Raw genomic sequence first — 22258 nt, 5'->3', positions numbered from 1 at the left:
TCCTGCTCCCGGGCCTGAGAACAGTTCGGTCTGGGTTGTTGTCTGTTTTCTTTCCGGAGCTGTCTGTGTCGCCGAGCTGGGTGGGTCTGCAGTGACACGCTGCACGCACGCCCTGCGTCAGAGCCGGGTGTCCAGAGGGGATCCTGAGCGAGGGGAGGCCTATTTCTGTGCGGCTGAGACAGAAGTTGTAATGAGCCCTTGCAATCCACCTCCTGTGTGCTCAGCTTCCTTCAGGGGCGTCTTAACATCCCAGGGTATGGAGGTTTGGATCCTCAGACTCACCCATCTGGCAGCTTGCAACCTGAAGCCAAGGCCTGGGTCTGAATCTCGAAGATTTGGCAGGAGATTAAATGTATCTGATGGATTTACGCATTTATGATTTATATTTAAACTTCTCTAAAAGTGAAGTGCGGCATAATGCAGGGAAGCACACACATCCCAAGTGTTTAGCTCAATGCGGTTTCACAACTGAACACACCCAGGTCACCATCGTCCAGATGAAGCCACAGCCAGTGCCCAGCTACCCCCTCCCTCCTGTGCCCCCCCAGCCCCCGCCCCTGCAAAGACCCCACTTCCCTGACTTCTCCCTGCATCCCTTTCGCACTTTATGTAAATGGAATCACACAGCACATTCTCTTTTGTGTCTGGCTTCTTTGGACCAGCATGCCGAGGATTTATTTTTATCTCTGATCCCACCCGAGCAGTTTTCCAAAGGCGGGGAAAGATTCCACGACGTGGGTCCACCGGGTGGGTGGTGGCGGCTTACAGAGGTAGGTGCGGGGAAGGCCATCACCGGGGGTCAAGATCCAGGCTAGCAAACTGGCGGCTCCGGGGCCGGTCGTGTTCTCCGTCGGGTGTGATCTGATCTGTGCGGTGCATTGTAGATCCTTCAGCGTGCATCGCAAAGTTGAAAAAATAGAAAAGGATAATTTCACCCACAATGCCCAGAATGGACGACTTAAAAAGCCTCCAGTCGTCTTTGTGGTTGTTGCTGTTATTGAGGTGAAAATCACATTACGTGAAAGGAACCAGGTGAAGAGGCACCGTTCAGCACTGCTTAGCACCTTCACCGTGTTGCACAGTCTTCTCCTCTACTCCCAGACCACTCTCATCCTCCACAAGGAAATCCCACCCCCCGGGCAGCCTCTGCTGTCCCCTGCCTCCTCCCGCCTCTGCTGACCACTAACCTGCTTACTGTCTCCACCGGTTCTCCCTTCGGGAGAGTTTGCATAGGTGGGACTGTGCGTAATGCCCTCTCTCTCCATCCACGTTGTGGCAAAAGGCAAGATTTCATCCCTTTTGACGGCTGAGTAGTATTCCATCGTGTATATAGACCGCGTCTCCTTTATCCATTCGTGGGTCAGTGGACACTCGGGCTGCTTCCCCACCTCGGCTATCGTAAACAATGCCGTGGTAAGCGGAGTATGTACCTAGTTTTTTTGGATTCATGTTTTCAGTTTCTTTGGTAAATACCCAAGAGAGAATTACCGGATCATATGGTGATTCTATTTTTATCTTCACACGCTGTTTTCCGTGCAACAGGTGGCCTTTCGTGTCGGGATTCTCTCCTTTGGTATCATGTTGCTGAGGCTCATCTGCGTTGTAATACAGTAGGTGCTTCCTGCATTTCCATTTTTTTATTTTTTTAGTGACTTCTGGTCATTTTTGCTTTGAGTCATTTTTTAAAAAAATGAAACATTACTGGGACGCCTGGGTGGTGCCATTGGTTAAGTATCCGACACCTGTATTCACTCACATCATGATGTCGGGGTCGTGGGATCAAGCCCTGCCTGGGGCTCTGCGTTCAGCGGGCAGTCTGCTTGAGCTTCTCCTTCCGTCTGTCCCTCCCCTGCTCACTCTCTCTCTCAAACAAACAGATAAACAAACAAAACCTTAAAAAAATGAAACATTAACTGTTATGGTGCTAGAGTCCTCTTTCCCGCAGATCTTCTGTTCCCTGTTCTTCAACCCCCGTCATGAAATCAGTCCTGTATAGTTTTCTTTCTAAACTGGGAATTGAGGTGGGCACTTGACGGGATGGGCACTGGGTGTTATTCTGTATGTTGGTAAATTGAACACCAATAAAAAATAAATTTATTATAAAAAAATAAAATAAAATCAACACCTAAAAAAATAAATAAATAAATTGGGAATTGATGGGCGACCTGAGATCCGCACAGCGCCGCCCCCCAGGCGGTCCCGGGTTCTGCAGGCTGCCCCAGGCCCACCTGACCCATTTCACTTTCCTGCCGCCCCAGCCTTGGAGTTTGTAATCCCCGAAGGACACCTGTCTGTGGCCCATGGCACGGCTCTGGGGGAGGTTTCTCTCTTTGCAGATTCACGAAAAAAAAAAAAAAAAAAGAAGACATCACATCTTTTCCTTCAAGGTCTGACTTAAGAACGGGCCTCTAGTCTGCGAGACCGTGTTCTTTACTTTCTCGTTGTTAAATTGTTCTTTTATGCGATGGTTGTGATAGCGAGTGGTGCTGTCCAGGGGTAGGGAGGCCTTTTCTGTCAAGGGCCAGAACGTAGATATTTTTAGCTTTGCAGGATCTCCAGTCTCCGTTGTAACCACCCCACTTGGACGTGTAGCAGGAGAGAAGCCCCATCTGCAAACAAAGCCACCGGCTGCAAACAGTGCTGTTTACTAGAGTCCCAGTAAAACTTTACTGAGACGAAGAGATGGCAGGCCACATGTGGCCAGCCGTCGTTTGATGAATGGAGCTAAAGACGATATATTTTAAATATTCTTCACTTACAAAAACAAAAATTCAGTAATGAAAGGAGCTGCCCATTCCTGCAGTGGACACTGTTAGTGCTAATGAAGACTTCTCCACCCTCCTACCCCCCGCCTTGAAGCTGGGGTGGTTGGGAAACTTTGGGTAACGAGCCATGGACAGAAGTGACATGTGTCACGGACTGCACCGTCTACCACCACCATCACCCCCCCGAACAGTGTGGTCGCATGCCATGGGCCTCTTCTGTCGCAGAGGCGGGGGTGGCAGCGGAAGGGGCAGGGCCCACGGATCGCTGCGGGGGCCGCGGGGAAGCCGGGACTCGCGGCTGCAGCAGATGCTGTGGAAATGCTGGAGTCAAGAAATTCGTTTTTGACATGTCAACCTTGAGATGCCTCTGAGACATTCCAATGCAGGCGTCAGAAAGGCACTTGGAAATACGAGCTTATTTTAGAAATTGGAAACCGGACTGCTGGCATCTTTGGTTTAACGTGCATAGAGTCTTTAACAGGGATTTAAACATAAAAAATGAAAAGATTTTTAAACCTGTAAACATCTGGGAGGTTTTACATTTATGAAATTCAAAGCATCCCGCCTCCTCTGAAGAATTGGGTGCATGTGGCCATGCTGGGCCCCAACCCTGCAAGGGCTGAGCGTCAGCGGCCTCTTCCCACAGGACCTGGGCTCTACAGTTGGCCGCCGTCCCTGCCACTCCCAGGAGGGTCCTGGATCTGGACTCTGTGCCAGTCACCGCTCAGAATGCTGTGGTGGAGAGGAAGCTTAGTTATGTCTCCGTACTCCAGTGTCTGCTGAAGCTGGGGAAATAATGCAAGAGAGTCATGTTTCAAGGAAATTTGGAAGACATATGTTTTTTCTTATACTTGCTGCATTTTCTTGTGCGTTGGAGGGCAACCCTTGCTGGCTCAACCAGCAGAGGGATTTCAGCTGTCACCCGGTGTGCAGCCTGCACACCCAAGATCAGGATGGGCCCCGGCACCGTCTTGGTAGCTCCCTTGACTTTTGTTGGTGCAAGTGTGCGAATATGCTCCTATGTTTCAAGTGTCATTATGTTATTATAAAGATGATCAGGGAAGCAGGAATCGCTAAAACCAGGAGTGAGAAGAGAAGGTCTCCCATATTAATGCCATTGCCACAGACATGGGTGTGTTGTATTGGTTAGGGTTCTCCAGAGCAGTATCTCCAGTAAATATGCGTTTATTTGTTACGAGGAATTGGCTCGCGCAATTATGGAAGCTAAGAAGTCCCAGGATCTGCCATCAGCGAGCTGGAGACCCAGGAAAGCTGGCGATGTAACTCCAGTCCGAGTCTGGAGGGCCCCGGGGGAGCCGGGGAGCTGGGGGCATAAATCCCCATCCAAGGGCAGGAAAACAAGAGAGGAGATGTTCTTGCTCAAGCTGGCAGACAGGAAGATGGGGCAAATTTCTCCTTCCTCCACCTTCTGTGGATGGGGTGAGCCTGCACCCCCACTGGGGCAGGCAATCTTCTCTCCTGAACCCACTGATTCAAATGCAAATCGCACCCAGGAACACCTTCACAGATACATCCAAGAGCTATGAGACAACATGCACAACCCTGGCCCCCAGGGATGGTCATAGGAGGGCAGTTTGATGGTTTTCCGTCTAGTGTAATAAAAGAAAACAACACTAGACAGCAGGAGTCACATTTGAAGTACAGCACTAAATGGTACAGCGGAAGGTCAAGGGTTAGCAGGGACTTTGTGAAAATGTTTCTCTTTTCCGAGAAGAGAAACTTCCTAACGCCACGTAAAGTGACTGCTGGGATTTTATTTTATTTTTTTTATTTATGTTTATTTTTTTATTATTATTTTTTAAAGATTTATTTATTTATGGATGATAGACATAGAGAGAGACAGAGAGGTGCAGACACAGGAGGAGGGAGAAGCAGGCTCCATGCCGGGAGCCCGACGTGGGACTCGATCCTGGACTCCAGGATTGCGCCCTGGGCCAAAGGCAGGCGCCAAACCGCTGAGCCACCCAGGGATCCCGACTGCTGGGATTTTAAACACTAAACTTTCTTTTTTTCTTTCTTTTTTTTTTTTATTAGATTTTATTTATGAGAGAGAGAGAGAGAGAGAGAGAGAGAGAGAGAGGCAGAGACACAGGCAGAGGGAGAAGCAGGCTCCACGCAGGGAGCCCGAAGTGGGACTCGATCCTGGGACTTCAGGATCACACCTTGGGCTGAAGGAAGGCGCTAAACCGCTGAGCCACCGGGGTTGCCCTCTTTCTTTTTTTTTAAAGATTTTATTTATTTGAGAGAGAACATGAGTGGGGGGAGAGGGGGAAGGTCAGAGGGAGAAGCAGGCTCCCTGTGCAGCAGGGAGCTCAGTGCAGGGCCTGATCCCAGGACCCCAAGATCATGACCTGAGCTGAAAGCATGTGCTCGACCAACTAGGCCACCCAGGTGCTTCCAAAACACTAAGCTTTCAGGCATGTTTTTAGGAAAGCATTGCAGTTGAACATCAGAGGTGACTGTATTTTATTATAAAACTACCTTGTAGAGATTCTATCGGACTGTGAGTATTTCAAGGGCTGAGTGGCCCTGACTTTATCACCAACAGTACCTTCCTTCTTTAACAAATGCTAAGCATCTATTATGTGCCTAATTGTTCTGGACACTGTGTGTAATGGTGAGAAAAGCCACACGTGATTCCTGGCCTACCACAAATACCAAGCTTTTAGGGGGATAAGATACCAGCTAGGATGTTGCACAGATCGGTGGGGAATTGCTTTGTGATGAGCTGGTACAAAGGAGTGGTGTGTGTTGCTCGGATAGTGTGGAGGACGGAGCGAGGCAGAGAAGGCTTCTCTCAGGCAGGGCCACGGGCTGAAAACTGAATATGGTTTGAGGTTTAATAGGGATACGGGGAAGGAAGCATTGTCAGCTCTGGGATTCCTTTGAGTTTACTCAGAGGCTACATAATTAGCATGTCGCTGCTCCACAGATGTTGTCAGAAGACTCCGATCTCTGGGGTCAGGGATGAGGCACTTGGCTGTGAGCATCAGCCCATGTGCTGCTTGCCATCGGGTCCCACGGGGCAGTGTGGTGGGTGTGGGTCACTCGGCTGAGACCTGCCGAGTTTGGGAACCAGCCACTTTATAGCAGGCAGTAGGTAGGCCCGCACACCTATCCCCCAACTCTGACCCTGATGAAGGGCCAGGCAAACAGCAGGCAGGGACTTGTGTGCTTGGCACACCCAGGGCATTAGCTTTTAGCCTTTAATCGCTGCTCTAATAAATCATCACACATTTAGGGATTTAAAAAAAATTTTTTTTATTTATTTATGATAGTCACACACACACACACACACACACAGAGAGAGAGAGAGAGAGAGAGAGAGAGGCAGAGACCTAGGCAGAGACATAAGCAGAGGGAGAAGCAGGCTCCATGCACCGGGAGCCCGATGTGGGATTCGATCCCGGGTCTCCAGGATCACGCCCTGGGCCAAAGGCAGGCGCTAAACTGCTGCGCCACCCAGGGATCCCCACATTTAGGGCTTTAAAGCAAAACCCATTTATCATTTCCTCACTCTGGTCAGAAATCCAGACGGGTGCTGCTGTTCTCTGCCTAGGGTCTCACAAGGCCAAAATCACCGTGTCAGCCAGTCCGAACTCTTCTCTGGAGTCCTGGGGGACAGTCCTCCCCCAGGCTAATTCAGATTTTTGGCAGAATACAGTTCCATGTGACTAGAAGACTGAGGTCCCCATCTTCTTGCTGGTTGTTGGCTAAGAGGTGTTCACAGCTTCTAGAGGCCGCTGCTTTCCTGCTCACGAGGCCTCCTCCATCCTGAAAACACTGATGACGAGTTAAATCTTCCTCATGCTTCACATCTCCCGACTTCCCCTTCTGCCTCCAGCCGGGGAAGTCTCTCCACTTTTAAGGGCTCATGTGATTCTCCTGGGCCCCCCAGGATAGTCCAGATAATCCTCCTATCTCGTGGTCAAAGGTGCCATGAAACAGGTGCCTCTGTGTCCTCAGAGTCCCAGATTCTGGTGAGGAGTGTTTGGCATCCTGGGGGCAGCGAGGGGATTTTTAGAATCCTAGTGCTCGTGTGCTCCGGGCAGAGGGAACAGCTGCATCCGGCACATAGTTAGCTCCCAGTGAGCTCATGGAATGTTCCCAAAATGGTTTTGTGGCATCTCTGGGGTCACAGAGAGTGGGGCTTGTCATCTGGCTCCACTGCCCTTGGTCAAGTCACTTCACCTCGTGGAGCTTCCATCTCTCTACCTGTGCGAGGGGCTCAAAACAGGACTGAGCCTGCAGGGCTGCTGACAAAAGGCAGAGAACTCAGCGCAGCATCTAGTTGGCCAGCCTGCCAACTTGGAGGCACAGGATGGGCTCCACTCAAGATTCGGTCTGACGTAGAGGCCGGTTGCAGTGCACACACCAAGAGTGCAGGAGCATATTTATTGCTTATGTAATGAGGATTCCGGGGGAGAGCAAGGCAGCTTCCCCAGCTGGTCTTAAGGGGCTCGAGAATGCTGGCAGAGGAGACTGTTGGAGTTGTGGTGGTGGCCGGGGCTGGGGCAGGGCTGAGGGTTCCCACACACAGTTTGAACTTCCCACTGTGCCAGAGAAGTGAATGCCCTGCTTACCTCCCAGTGTGCCACCGTGGGCAGAGTGGGAGACAGATGGGCGCGCAGTCAAACATCAAAAAATGGGGTCAGACTATCACACTGACAATTAGTGGAGCCCCAGTAGATGCGATCAACATTAGTTTTTATCTCCCCCGACCCGCATCCCCACCCTCACCTCCTCCCAGTGGCTGTCCAGCTTCCCTTTCCCTGTTAGGGGCAGCAGCCAGCTCAGCCCTGGCAGTGCACGCCTTCTGCAGGGCACCTGGCGCCCCAGCCTCCAGCTCTGGGGCGGGCTCCCCTCCACTGCTCTGTGCCCCCCATGTGGCACACGTGGGGTTTTCTTTGCCCGGTGTACCCCGATCAACATTCCTTGTGTGTCTTCGTGGGAATGTTATAGTCAGACATTGAGAGGCAAGATTTATTTCCTAATTAAATGAGGGCGTCCTGCACGGCAACTCAATCAATCAAACCCACATGCCAGCACAGAGACAACAGTTGCTTACACTCGTGCCTAATTTCTCTGGGGGAACAAGCGGCTCTATCGGTGTCGGGGATTCCGAGCCTGCGGCTTATCCAGGAGTTACTAGTGAATAACCAGAATCATTATCCACCCATGCAGAACACAGCTTATTAACCATAGGATCATGTCCCCAAACTAAAGCCCAGTCAGGTCGCCTTCTGGCAATGCGATTGATTACACGTAGCAAGTATAAAATCCACAGTTATTCCTGGCTCCATTTTTAATGTTTGAATGAATGGCCCAGGAAGATCTAAAAATTTATTTTTTCATGGGTGTGTGTGTGGGGGGAGCTTAATTTATTTGTGGATTTTGGAAGGGGCACCCAACTTTCTCTTGAGTCCTAGCAACAGCCAGGTCTTAAATGCGGGGCACTAAATCACAACCCCCAAGGACAGCCCGACTTTGTGGAGGTAGGGTCACTCTAATTAACAACAGTGACAGCAAGGACAGTAGCACCAGCTTCCCTTGGCTGAATCCCTTGGCCAGTCTGGATGTCTTAACAGATGCTTTATCACCAGCATCTCATTTTGTCTTTGTCCCGTTTCTAAAGAATCTCTTCCTTTGCTTTGAGGGATGGAACTGACTTCCTTGGTACATCCTCTATCAAGCCCATTCTATCCTCATCCCCACTGAACCCTACCCCAACCCCATGAAAGTGAGTTTTGTGGGCTATTTCCCAGCTGTGGAAGCAGGGGCCTGGGAAGCTGGACCACCTGTCCAAAGCTACATGATCGAAAGGGGAGGGTTTGGATTTGAACCCTGCTCTTCACCCAGCCCACTGGGTGAGCCCTGTGTCCTCACCTTTCCACTGACTCAAGAGAAGATATATCCAGTCCTTGTGGGACTGCTAAGAATGGTCTTTAAATGGTAATTTGGGATTAAAGGGATTGTGAATTATTTTCCTGGCTTTGTCCCCCAAACTTAAAATGACAAGTGTCATCAGGAATGCCGATCCAGCTCCTGCAATTTTAAGGAAGAGCTTCCTGAAAGATAGTCCCTGCAGAGCGCTCTGCTCCTCGTGGCTAAGTCCATGTAGTTCAGGGGAATGTTCCTGAATTCCGGAATTCTTCAGAGCTTGCGGGGATTCCCTGGGCTCTCCTGAACGTGATGGTGACTGGGTGGGTTTGCTATTTAGAAATAGCCTAGATTTGTTATCTGTTACCGTGTAACAATTACCCAACCTAGTGGCTTAAGATATCATTTGTGATGTCACAGTCTCTGTGGGTCAGGAATTCCAGGGCAGCGCAGTTGGGTCATCTGGGTCCAGGTGCCTCACACGGTGTTGCCACCTTAAGGCTTCACCGAGAAGGGTCGGTGGTTGCTGGCGGGATTCGGTTCCTTGTGGGCTGTTGGATAAAGCCTCAGTCGGGTCCTCGTGAGCTGCTGCTTGTCACGTGGGCACCTCCACTGAGCATTGCACCACAGGGCAGTGCAGCAGAGCGGGAGCGGAGGGGAGGGAAGGCAGGGGAGGCCGAGGGAGGGGGTGGAGAGAAGAAGGCTGTGAGAGATGGAAGTCACAGCCCCTTTAACCTAATCTGGGGAGTGCTGACAACCTTTTAAGTCCAAAAATCTCTTATCAACCTCCAACTCCAAAACACTCCCAAATCAAGAAATATTAGTATTAGTTTGATAGCAGAGCTCATTTGGCCGCAAAAATGTGAACTTAAGTGATAACTGACTCCTTAGAGTCTTGATTTCACGCGAACATTCTTTTTTAAATTTTTATTTATTTATGTTTTTTAAAGATACAGAGCATGGGGAGGAGCAGAGCGAGAGGGACAAGCAGATTCCCCACTGAGCGTGGAGCCCGACACAGGGCTGGATCCCAGGACCCTGAGATCATGACCTGAGCCGAAACCTAGATTTGGATGCTTAACCGCCTGAGCTGCCCAGGTGCCTGCCCCTCCATGTGAATATTCGTAACGTTTTGCTCCAAAAATAGCAATGGCTTTATTTTTGTGGGGTGCCCCAGACTTGCCAGAGGGGTTATGGGATAGCCAGGATCTGCACTACCTCAAATCCGCAAAGTCCTAAATTCTCGCCCACGCGTGGTCCCAGGCTCTGAGGCCGTTATACTCCGGTGCACTTGAACGTGTGGCAACAGGAGCTGTGTTTTCTCGAGGTTTTATTTTATTCGATCATGTCATCCTCTTGTAACTCAAACGTCGGAGTTTCTAATTTGTCTTGGACTGAGATGTGCTTGGGATAGAATCCGTTCTGAGTCCCCAACCCAATTATGTTTTGCATCATGCCAGAGGCCACTCGGTTAGACGGAGGCCCATCTGGAGGTTCATTGCTGTGATGTATTTCAGCGTCGCGTACACAGGTTCACCAGCCTCGCCTTGACCTTGGAAAGGTGGCGGTATTTGACAGCGCGTGGTGACATTTATGAGCCCATTGGACACCCACAACGAGGTTGATTTCTACAGACGAAATGTCAAGTTTGAAACCATCCAGGGTAATTGAATCGTGGAGCATTGTCCACTTAGATCCTCGACTGAGGCCGTTGACTGGACACTTGTGCTCCGTGACGCGCCCACAAGAGCCGCCCCAATCGCGTTGGTCAGACGGAGCGTGGGGGGCACCGCGGGCGTGGGGAGGGTCAGGGCAGTGCGGTTTGACACCCACAGAAATGATGCCTCGTTTTTACTCTGTGAAATAAAACTCTCATGTGGTTAGTCGGTAAATACATCACTGGAGGCGGAACTCGCCAATGCCGTGGCCAAGGTGTTCGTTTGTGAAGCCTGTCTGCGCGTGACACGTGAGAAGGGAAAGCATGTGTACGTCAGTGTGTCAAGTACAGGTAATTTAAGGGGCATTAAACACGTGGCCATAAACTTGCAAGGGGCTTCCTTTACATTAAGGGAAAGGCCTCAAGTCGTTTCCTAGAAACGTAACCGTGCTTGTGTCTTCACTGTCCAGAGGGCGTGTGCGCCTTCAGACTTGGATTTGAGCCTCTCCCTCTTTTTTAAAAGAAGTTTTTAGGACTGTTAGTCCACACGCAGCACGTGACATCCCCATCATTTATCTAGTTCATAACTGGAAGTTTGTACGGTTGGAGTCCCTCCACCCGTTCTCTCCCTGGCAACCACCCATCTGTCCTCTGTTTTGATGAGTTTGGTTCCTTCCGATTCCACATGTAAGTGAGATCATACAGCCTTTGTCTTTCTTTCTCTGACTTATCTCACTTAGCATGATGCCGCCCCGGTCCAGCCCTGTTGCTGCCGATGGCAAATACAAGTGCCCACCACATCTCCTGTATCCGTTCATTTGTTGATGGACACGTAGGATGTTTCCAAATCTTGGATATTGATTGTAATTAATGCTACACTCGCCATGGGGGTGCAGGAGTCTCTTTGAACTGGAGGTTTTGTTTCCTTTGGCTACAGAGCCGGAAGTGGGATGGCTGCATCATATGGCAGCTTGTTTGCCTTTTTAAAGATTTTATTTAATTGTTTGAGAGAGAGAGAGAGAGCATAGGGGTGGGGGGAAGCAGACTCCCTGCTGAGCAGGGAGCCCGACGTGAGGCCCGATCCCAGGACCTGGAGATCATGACCTGATGAGCCAAAAGGAGACACTTCATGGACTGAGCCACCCAGGTGCCCCTCATAGGGTTGTTCTATTTTAAATTGTTGGAGGCTCCTCCACACTATTTTCCACGGCGCTTGCACCAGCGTGCATTCCCACCCACCGTGCGTGAGGGTTGACATGAGTCTCTCAGATGTTTCTTCTCCCAAGACACTGGCGTTGGGCAGGTGGGACCTGGGTATGGAGGTGCCCGTCGCCTCCCCTAGTACATGGTGGACACGAGGGTTCAGGATATCCTGCTTGGTCAGGACACTCGCAGGAGTTGAGACAGGTCAAGGGAGCCCAAGCCACTCTGGGCGTGCTGCCAAGCCACTCTGGGCGTGCACACGATGGAAGGTGGCTCTCAGATTCAGCTCAAGGTGAGGAATTAGAACAAAAAGCAGCCCCTGTCCACGGCGGTGCATCCCAGACCATGGGTGTTTGTGGCCTGGTGCTGGGCGGTCAGACGGAGGCGCGATCCTGGGGGGCCCGGTGATTGGCGCCCCATGGTCGCCCCTCCTGGCTGCTCCGCTCGGCCGCGGTGGTGGCAGCTGATCACAGTAAGCGACTCGGCTTCCTTCGGGAGCAGATGCCTTGCCTGCCGTGCCCCCCAGGAAGCCGAGACATTAGGTCTGCACATGGACGGGCTCGGCCAAGCATCGGCTTGTTTAGTCTACACCAGGCGAAACATCTGGGTGCCTGGAAACATCTTCGGAGTGGAACGGGCCACGTGACTGGTTCTCCCGGAGGCACAGCCTGGGTCAAGGGCAGGGAGAGGCTCTAGACGTGGGGGCGGGGGGCTGGGGTGGGATGGGGCTCCCAGGCAGGGGAGGAGGGGCGGAGGCGCATCCAGCTCTGCACTCTTCTGCTCTCCTGACCTGCAAACCGCAGGACCAAACCGCGTGCCTTAGAGGAACAGAAGGTCCTGTCGCTCTTCTGGGGTCTGGAGGCCCGCGGTCAGGGGTCACAGGGCTGCACTCCCTCTGCCACCTGGAGCATAGAACCCTTCATTGCCTCTTCCGGGCTTCTCGAGGTCTGCCGGCAATCCTTGGCCTTCCCTGGTTCGTAGACACAACACTCCGGTTTCTGCCCCGTCCCCTGCAGCCTCGTCCCCTGCGTGTCTGTCCTTCCCATGGCTGCCGTCTCCTCCCTGGGGGTGACTCTCCTCTTCCTGCAAGGACTCTGGTTCTATGGGATCAAGGGCTCTCCCTCCTGCAGGACGGCCGCATCCCGCATCTCGACCTCTGCAATGACCCTACTGTCTACTCCAGGTCACAGTCACAGGTACGGGAGATTAGGACTCCCACAGATCATTCTTTGGGGGTGGGGGGCTCCGTTCAACCCCTAATACCTTCTTCTTGGAACCTAAGGCACTGTGACATTCTCCTTCAAATGTGTGGTCTGTGGGTGGCAGGTGGGATGTGGGCCATGACGACTGTGGGATTTCTTGGTGGCTGTGTGGCCACGGTGGCAGGTGGTGCCCCGCTCACAGTGGCTCTGTTCTTAGCACTGGCATAGCTGGCTTTGAAGGCCTGGAGCAAGAGGGCTGCTCGCTCAAATCACGTTCTGCAGACTTTACAGGGAACAACGTCTCTGAACACGAGAAGCCCTTCTGCCAGCGGCTTCTAGGATTGACAGGCTCTGAGCCCCCCTTGCAAGGAGTAGCCCAGATTCAGTAGGATTTCTGTCCCTCTGGTATCTGGTGCCCTCAAGGTCATGGAGTTAACTTAGAAGCCGGACAGAGAGGTCAGTGCTCAGGATGGGGGGAAGGTTCTAGATGAGAGATTCTTGGATCAGTAAAACACATCCATCCACACCTGGATAGGAAGGTGGACAGGAAAAATTGGGGTGCATGGGCCTTGTAAGTGGATTGCACCATATAGAAGTCCCCCCGGGCCCCAGTCAAGCAAACACCAGGAGGGACCCACCCCGTGAGCAGTGATGTGGACCAACTGAAGGGGAGAAGGTGTGTGTCTCTGGAGGGCAGGTCACTGAGCACGGCCCTCCCGCCCTGCCCACTCCAAGTCTGAAGAAGGCATCAAGCTCTGCTACTCAGGAACGTATGCAAACCAGCTTCCACAGGCAGCTTGCAAACTCTCTGCTTTCTTACTTACTCCTTGGGGTCTGGAGTGGTTGACTTATTGCAGATATTCTGGGAAAGGTGAGTCAAGGGATCCTCAAAGTACTCGTCCCTCCTGAGAAGCAGGACCAGAATATCTGGGTGCAGAGACCCCTCCCTGGTCAACAATCTCATTATAAACAGGCAATGAGAGGTATAGGGTTGAAAGCAACATTATAGGACCTAGACAACATTTTATCTTAAAATTAAATCATGTCTCTTTTCTTCAAGTCATAGTTAGAAATTCCCAAGATATCAAAAAAAATTTATCATGCATCTATTTTATCTTATTCAGTACATTAGCCAAGGAAGAGTGCGTGATGAGAATGTTCTGGAAGGGAGGGTCGATGAATTGAAAAAGTTAAAGTGTTATTTCATATGTTTTGCAGCATCCACTGAGCAAATGTAGAGGGGAACGGCATCTGCTGGGGAGCACTCCCGTCCCTGGGCATGGACACCAGGTGCCTGGTGGTTGGCCCGCTCTTGCCCAGAGGCTGCGATCTGCTTGGACTCAGTGGATGCCTTGCTTCGGCCAGCCTAGCTCTTTGGCATATGCCCCCTTGCAGCTCCTGATCTCATAATCGTGCTCCAGACACTTGTTCAGGTTCGGCACCCCGGATCTCCAGCCGATGAAGCCCTGGGTCGTCTTCGGGACTGGAGGGGACGCAAGGACCTGGAGCGGAAAGGCATGAGGGTTAGCCACCTGGAGCCTACAGTGACGTGAGCCATGTCCACGGGTGCATCAGGATCGGCATGTGAGGCCTGATGGGGAAAAGACAGAGAAGAACAATATCCTTAAGCAGAGCGCACCCAAGGTGAGCACCCTCCAATCAGCGGGATGCTGAGACTTCTCCCCGTGAAAGTCGTGAACACCAAATACCTTCCTTCCTTCCTTTCTTTCTTTCTTTCTTTCTTTCTTTCTTTCTTTCTTTCTTTCTTTCTTTCTCTTTCTTTCTCAAAATTTTATTTATTTATTCATGAGAGGCACAGAGAGAGAAAGGCAGAGACACAGGCAGAGAAAGAAGCAGGCTCCCCATGGGGAGCCCAATGCAGGACTCGATCCCAGGACCCCGGAATCATGACCTGAGCCGAAGGTAGATGCTCAACCCCTGAGGCACCCAGGTGCCCCCCAAATACATTTCTTTATGCGGTCACACTTACTACATTAATTCATGACGTCCACTAAAATATTTTTCACTTGACAAATGAGCAAAAAGCGGGGAGAAAGTCAGGTGTAGAAATATCAAATGCAACAGTTCACATGGGCCTTTACAAAATATACAACAATATTGTCAGATGGTATCCTGGCGGTTATAAATCTGCTGGTTCTGATCAGAAGGCTTTATGATACGTGTGTATACACACCCACGCACGCCCCAAACTGTAGAGACCACGGGAATGAAAGCAATGGAATTTAATTAAAAACCAAAGGGTTTTCATCTCTGTCTGAGATGAAAAAACAGTTTCATCTGTCAATTCCTTGGGAAGACTTGAAATATGTGGGAAACGAGGGCAGACGTTCCGGCCACATCCCGCCCCCCTTCCTTTGGAAATGATGTTCCGTTCTGCTTTTATGGGGTGATTTGAATGAAGACAACATGAGGAATATTTTATTTGAATGAAGACATCACAGGAGACCTGAGACAGCAGTTTCAGATGCTTGGGGTGGTGTGTTCCACGCTCAGCGCAAGGGATTGGTACGTGAGGCGTTGGTATAGGGGGTGGTCCTGGCGGGCTGGCTGCCGCTGGCACCCACAGCCCCCAAACAGATGTTCCTGGTGAAGTGCTAAAATTAATCTCCTGAGAGGCCACATTCAGGGAAGGTGGTCAGCAGGTGCTGGAGGGGCCAGTGCTGCCTCGGCTGTCCAGACGGGCCCTTGGGACACCCAGACTAGCTTTCACGTCTCCCTCCAACTCGTAAGGGAGATGCAATCAAAATCCACCCTGGGAGGCCACCTTTCATCCACCAGGTTGGCAGGGAGATGAAAACACTGCTGTTAACCAGAGTGTGGTCGCAGGACAGGTTGGCTCACTGTCCGTGAAGGGCACTAGCGCAATTATGTACGAAAAATGAAAATGCAAACATCCTTTGAGCTGACAGGTATTCCTAGGCACCTGTCCTAAGACATCGTAATATCTGCGCACATGCACAGCAGGGTTGTTGGTGTGGGAGTTTGCTGCAGCCCCGGGGGAAGAGCAGGTCACTGGACTCAGCCTACGTGTCACCTGCAGGGGACTTGCTCAGTGGATGCCGCACAGCAGTGTAACAGGGCGAGGCAGGTGCCTATGTTCTGAGGTGGGACACTTTGAACATACGCTGCTCGGAAATAAAAGGTGCAGGAGACACAGAAAATATGGTATAATTAGTGCGACAAGAAAAAAGAAAGGCTACAGATCCACGCACACACGCTTGCATATGCACGTCCAGTGTCTGGCCACAACGGCTCCCGAGGGTCCGAGCACTCCGTTTGGGGTATAGGACATCCGTTAACAATAAATGGATTTTTAAAAGACTCTAGCCTTCTGAAGAAGGGACGGGAAGGAGGAAGAAGGAGACCATTTCTTCAGCGAGGAGGGAGGTTCAGAAGGAAGTGGGCAAAGCGCCTTTCTCACCCGGATGAAGGTCCGTGACCCCCAGGACCTCTGCTTCAGTTTCTCAAGGACAAAATTGGTTTGGCGGTGATTATATCTACCTTCGAGGGTTGTTGTGAAAATAAGATGACGAGGTAAAGCCCTTAGTATGGCGAGCAGCCAAGACATGGTAAGAGCTAGGTTTTTTGTTTTTTTTTGTTTTTTTGTTTTTTTGGGGTGGAATAGAAAGACATAGCAAAACATCTGGAAGGAGCGGCCCAAGATGTTAACCACGGGTCAGGATATGTATGGATATTTTAATGTCTTATTTTTGCTGTATTTCTAAAATAGCAGTGAATCTGTGTTGCAGTATAACCAGGGGTCGCTCTCAGCGTACCTCAGGGGACTGTGCACCCATCCAGCCACCAGACGTGACGCACCGCGCACTCACCTTGTGCCAGCTGCTGTGTCAGACCCGAGCGCCTCAGGAGAAGAGACGCCACAGAGCCTACTCCTCCCACCCCTGGCCACCTTCCGTGGGCGTTTGCATCCCTTCAGGGGACAGGACACAGAACTGCTTTCTCCGAGGCCTGGCAGAGAGCAGAATCCAGGACCAAAATGACAGACCCGCGGAGGGAGGCCCGGGATGTACCCAGCTCAGCACTTTCTAGAGGCGTCTGACCCGCGTCCACGGCTGACCGGTCTCAGTGGGAAGACCTCCTAAGTCGTCTCCCCTCCGGGATCGCCCCATTACTCACTCAGCAAGCGCAGTGGTCTTTGAAAAAGGCAACCGGCACCGTGCCGCAGCCCTGCTTCCCATTGCAGAATGGGCCCCGCGCCTTGCTCTGGCCTCCGAGGTCCAGTGGGATCCGGCCCTGCCCGCTTCTCCGTCCACATCACTTCCCTCCCGCCCCGCCCCGCCCCCGCCTCACCCACCTCCAGCCTCACAGCATCTCTTGCTGCTCCTGCAACATACCGAGCTTTGCTCTGCCTCAGGGCCTTTGTGCATGCTCTTCCCTTTGCCGGAAAACCTTTCCAGGGCTGGCTCCTCATCACCCTCAGTCCCCAGCCCAGTGGGCGCTGTGCCATCTCCTGTTACCCTCCAAAGCCTCACCTGTCTCTTGCCTCCGTGGCATCTAGCACAGCAAATAGCAGTTTTGTGGAGGGGCGCCTGGGTGACTCAGTGGGTTAAGTGTCTGCCTTGGGCTCAGGTCATGATCCTGGAGTCCTGGGATCGAACCCTGTGTCGGGCTCCCCGCTCAGCGAGGAGCCTGCTTCTCCCTCTCCCTCTCTGCCTCTCTCCCCCACTCAAGTGTGCTCTCTCTAATAAGTAAAATCTTAAAAAAAATTTTTGTTGAATTTCTTGTTTCACGGTGGCCTCCCCACCTCCCTGCCCCCAAGGCAGCCTCGTGGGCTGGAGTCTGTCTTCTTGTTCGCCACTGTGTCCCCCGCTGAGCGCCTGGCCCCACCACAGCTAACGGTCACTAGTACTCTCTGAAAGTACCAGGTGACATTTCAAATCCTTGCCACTGCCTGCAGTAGGTGCTTCCGTGAGCCCCCTTTTCGGGGGGGAAGGAACCACAGTGCAATCGAGCCCCTCGTGAGACCACACAGGAGGTGTGCAGCTGAGCAGGACTTGGGCCTCCGGGGTCTGACTCCAGAGCTCAGGCCTCTGCCCGCCGTGTCTTACTGCCCAGTCCCTGCCAGTGTCTGCTGACACTGGTCCCTCATGCCCTTGGCTGCCCTCCCCTTCTGCAGAGCTGGCCACAGTGGCTCCTGCTGGCATGGGGACGAGTGACCCGATGTGCCCCCCACCTGTGGGCTGCAAAGGACATGGAGTGGAACCTGGCGTCCCCATGAGCCAGGGGCTGCTGTGGTCTTACCTTTGGCCGTTGGCTTTGTGCGCCCTGAGCGAACACACTTATTTCTTAACTTAGGAAAACAAGTGTTCAAAAGGACTTTGCGAACCTTGATGTACTTCTCCACTGGGGTCACTGGCCGGATGCGGAACCGCTGGGGAAGCTCGATTTTGGGCTTTAAGGTGGGGGGTTCCTCTTCACCCTTGAGCAGCTGCAAACACAACCCCCAGAGACGGGAAGCCTCAGGGGAGGGTAGCGGGAGCTCCCCCAAGAACCCCACGTTTTGCAGATGACCAAAGCCACGCTCAGAATCGTCGGTGGCTTGGGTGGCTTGGTTCAATCACACGGTTCGGAAGCGGCCGCTCAGCCTCCAGATACAGCGATTAACCGCCGCGTCCCTACCACCTTTAGCAACCTGCTAATTTATCCTCCCGAGTCATAATTCAAGAAAACTTCACTGGTTACTGACTCAAATAAAAGATTGCCAACAAGCTTCCAGGACCGATCTTTAAAATATTAGAGGAGAGCCCCCATCCTCCCACCCCCTTTTAATTTTTAAAGCAATTTCAAACTCTTTGAAATCTCAATTTAATTACATATAAGGAATATTAATATAGACTCTTTTTAATGCATTTTATATTAATAAGGACTCATTTTATGCATAACATTTCAAGTTGTATAACTGTAAGTATTAAAAAATCCTCATTAAGAATGGCATAATTTCAAAGCTAGTGGGATGGGGTGAATTACAAGTGGGGTTACGCTGCCTTGAATCATGAACGTTTTGAATTATGCGACTCTTCTGTGGGTCTGCTTCCCTCCAAAGAAATGTAGCTTCCAGGCATTGTGTCCTGGGGGGGTCAGTTTGGAAGATTGGAGCCTGGTGGCCACTGTCCTACCGAAGCCCACACAGGCATTTGGTATCTGTATGGTGTTTTATAAATCTGAGCCACTATTCTGGACTTGGATTTCATTTAAACATGTGGAATTCTGGGCTCCCTTAAACAATGGGAATATGCAGTTGTCTTCTCTGTATAGCAGCCCTCAGCTGGGGTGATGGAGCTCCCCCTGCCTGGGGCTGGGGGTCTCTGCTGGCATCTGTACTGCTCCCTATTCATTACCCTTGGTCTGTCCTTGTTACCTAGCTGGCTTAGGAAAAGACCAAGAATATTTTCCCAGTAATCCCTCATATATTCACCCGGCTTCTACTTCCCATCCCATCTGGACTTCAACATTGCCCAGCGAGGCAGCAGAGGACTCTCATCCTTTTTACAGATGGGCTGTCTGAGGCCACATGGCCCTGGAATCAGACACACCAGCTTCTCCTCTGTTAGCTGTATGACTTTGCAAGTCTCTGAGCTCAAGTTCCTAATTTATAAAATGGGCATAAGACAACGCCCTCCTCTGCCCAAGAGTCGTGGGGATTAAATGAGCTAGTTCAGAGGAGGCGTCTGGAGGATGTCTGGCATGTAGTAGATGCTCAATAAATTCACTAAAGGAAGGGACCTATAGGTTTCAGAGTTAGCAGTCTTCATACACAACGCTCTCTTTACCTTTATTCTTGCAAAGTATACACTTCCTGACCATGTATTCCTTGAAATGATCACTTCTATAACCTCTGGGCTCATCAGATCTCTACTCACCTCCTCGACAGGGGTTGTTAAAAATCCCCAGTTCTGAGCCCAGTTTTGCCGTGCTTCGCCTTCAGCCTTCAGGCGGTATTTCCTGAAAAGGAAAGTTCAAGAAGGGTTAAAGTAGCAAACCCTAAAAGGGTTGGTCCACTGGGGAAAAGGTTACATCTTGTAATGTACGTGGACTGGATGATGACTGTACCAGAGAGGAAGCCAGGTGTCAGGGGGAGCATGAGTCCCTGTTGCTGGGGACTGGAAGACAGACACAGTCTAAAGAACCAAAGGTGCTGGTTGAGTGATGCCTTGGGGAGAAGATGGGCCCTGAGGCTGGCTCTGCCTGAGGGGCCATCTAGGGCATCTAGGAACTAGACTCCTCACTTTGGTGTGCTGAGTGAGACATGTGGGGTGCAAAATGTAAGGGGCTGCTCTCACTCCAGGGTTCCTACAAGTACAAAGCCAGCATTTGCATGACCTTGAGAGTGAGCCCTTCTGAAATACTGCCCACCAGGTGCCCCACTTGCCCCGTCCTAATCTTGGCCCTGCTTTTGCTATATATATAATATACATAAATATATTTGCTATAATTATAATATATATTATATAGAATATAAATACAATTTATATATTAATGGCCTACTAGTTGAGAGCTGGTGTGTCAAAATTTTGATTTTCAAGTTTCTTTTCCTATTTTGGAATCAATGCCTGCCCCTCCTCCCATCCCCCAGTGTCTCAACAGTTTTGGAGGCCCCAGAACAAGCTTTCTCTCCCACCCCACCGCCCTGGACACTGAGCATCTTAAGCAGAGTATAGTCTAATGGAGATGTAAAATGAGCCTCAAATATGAGCCACGTACATAATGAACAATTTTCTAGCAGCCACACACACAAAAAAGTTTTTAAAGTGAAAGTAAGCAGATGAGGGGAATCCCTGGGTGGCTCAGTGGTTTAGCACCTGCCTTTGGCCCAGGGCGCGATCCTGGAGTTCCAGGATCGAGTCTCATGTCAGGCTCCCTGCATGGAGCCTGATTCTCCCTCTGCCTGTGTCTCTGCCTCTCTCTCTCTCTCTCTCTCTGTGTCTATCATGAGTAAATAAATAAAATCTTAAAAAAAAGAAAGTAAGCAGATGAAGTTAATATTACTTTTTTTTTTCATGTGTGAAATCTTCAAAATCTGGTGTGTGTTTTACATTTACCGTTCATTCCAATTTGGACCAGTCACGTTTTTGGGGCTCAGAAGCCACTTTGGACCTTGGACAGAAGAACAGTCTAAAGGTTGAGCCAGCTATCTTCACATAGGATGGGCCATTTGATTTGGGTCTTGGAGGGTGAGTATGAGCTTGTCTGGTGGAGAAGGGAGAAAGAGCCACTTTATTTTGTTTGTTTATTCATTCATTCATTCATTCATTCATTCATTCATGAGAATAAATAGACACAGAACCACAGGCAGAGGGAGAAGCAGGCTTCCTGTGGGACTCGATCCCTGGACCCTGGGATCTTTACCTGAGCCAAAGGCAGACGCTCTACTGTTGAGCCCCTATGCGCCCCTGGAAGGGGCATTTTAAACGGATGGAACATGCCTATTATGGTGACCTTATAGGATCCAAGTAGGAGGTATTTGGATAAAGATAAAGATTAAAGAAATTACTAGTCGTGTATTTTATGCCAAATGATACTGGCTTTCCATGGACAAGAGTGATATAAAGTTTCCTATAAAAATAAATTTGAGTGAAACAAAACCAGTTTAAAGAAAATATGAAGAGATTAACACAGCTTTTTACAAGGAAATGGTAAAAATCAGAGAGATGGCAAATAAGATAACTCAAGTTTAAGAGGTAAGTGGTTATGCTTTATTGTTACTAAACTTTACTTCCTTGCATCTACTAATAAGCTCTCATATTGGTTGAAACTTCAAAGAAATAGTATACTTAGCAATTTAATAGAATGTCACATAAAAACATCCATTACAAATGTCTGCTCAACATAATTCTTTTAGAAAATGGATTTTTTAAAGATTTCTTATTATTTAAAAAAGGAGAATCAAGAGAAATGTAGGAAGCATATTCATCTCTCATTCAAACTGAATAAATATTAAGATTTTTGTTTTCTTTTTTTTAATAAAAAATCCGGCAAATCTTAAAAATAACATGTTAGTCGGCTCTCAACAAGCAAAGCTTTGCAGATGGTTGCAAACCCAGATGCAGTATCTTTCATCTCTAGCGGTGCGCCTGGGAGAGGGGGAAAGGCGCTCGGGTGGCGCTCAGGTCCCCAGCGGCGCCCCGGCCCCCTCCAGCGCGCAGTCCTCGCGCCCAGGGCCGCCCGCCCCCGGGACTTGGAGGGGACGCTGAGGCCGCCAGGTGTGTGCACCTGAGGCGGGACCCGCCGGCCCACCGGGGCGCGGATGCTGGGCGTTACCAGATCTCGTCCTGCGCCACGAGGTTCATGCGCTGGGCAGCGGCCGTGCTGAGAGGTTTCTGGGCCATCGGGCTCAGGTCTGCGGAGCCCCGGGCGCCCCCCCAGCGCCTGCTCCGCGTCCCGCGTCGCCGGGGAGACCGGTTGCCTAGCAACGGGGACTCGGAGCCGGAGGCTGCGCTGCACCTGGCGCTCCCGCTGCCCGCGCTGCCGCCGCCCCTCGCCCACCGCCT

General features: G+C 50.9%; 1 protein-coding gene across 5 annotated transcripts; it reads right to left on the bottom strand.

The window, feature by feature from the left end:
• Nucleotides 1-648: 648 nt before the first annotated feature.
• On the bottom strand, nt 649-22154 carry C24H20orf85 (chromosome 24 C20orf85 homolog). 5 transcript variants are annotated; one of them, XM_038572696.1, is made up of 4 exons: nt 22029-22154; nt 19631-19712; nt 18097-18198; nt 649-887 (listed from the first exon to the last, which is right to left on the bottom strand). In XM_038572696.1, the coding sequence occupies exons 1-4, from the start codon at nt 22094-22096 to the stop codon at nt 681-683; spliced, it is 459 nt and encodes a 152-aa protein (XP_038428624.1). In that variant the 5' UTR covers nt 22097-22154; the 3' UTR covers nt 649-680. The 5 variants fall into 5 exon arrangements, with proteins under 5 accessions (XP_038428624.1, XP_038428626.1, XP_038428628.1 ...); XM_038572698.1 differs by lacking the exon at nt 649-887 and adding an exon at nt 13813-14230; XM_038572700.1 differs by lacking the exon at nt 649-887 and adding an exon at nt 14088-14319 and having other exon boundaries at nt 18012-18198.
• Nucleotides 22155-22258: the final 104 nt, after the last annotated feature.

This window comes from Canis lupus, chromosome 24 (assembly GCF_011100685.1).
Source record: "Canis lupus familiaris isolate Mischka breed German Shepherd chromosome 24, alternate assembly UU_Cfam_GSD_1.0, whole genome shotgun sequence".
Lineage (NCBI taxonomy): Eukaryota > Metazoa > Chordata > Mammalia > Carnivora > Canidae > Canis > Canis lupus.
The sequence above is the reverse complement of the archived record's forward strand: the minus strand, read 5'-3'. Positions and strand labels throughout refer to the sequence as shown.

Excerpts from the sequence above, each read along its gene's own strand:
- C24H20orf85 (XM_038572696.1), bottom strand. The coding sequence starts at position 22,096 with ATGGCCCAGAAACCTCTCAGCACGGCCGCTGCCCAGCGCATGAACCTC. Across the intron at positions 19,713-22,028 it reads GTGGCGCAGGACGAGATCTG|GAAATACCGCCTGAAGGCTG; the intron begins GTAACGCCCAGC and ends TTTCCTTTTCAG. Across the intron at positions 888-18,096 it reads CAGTGGAGAAGTACATCAAG|GATCTACAATGCACCGCACA; the intron begins GTTCGCAAAGTC and ends TGCACGCTGAAG.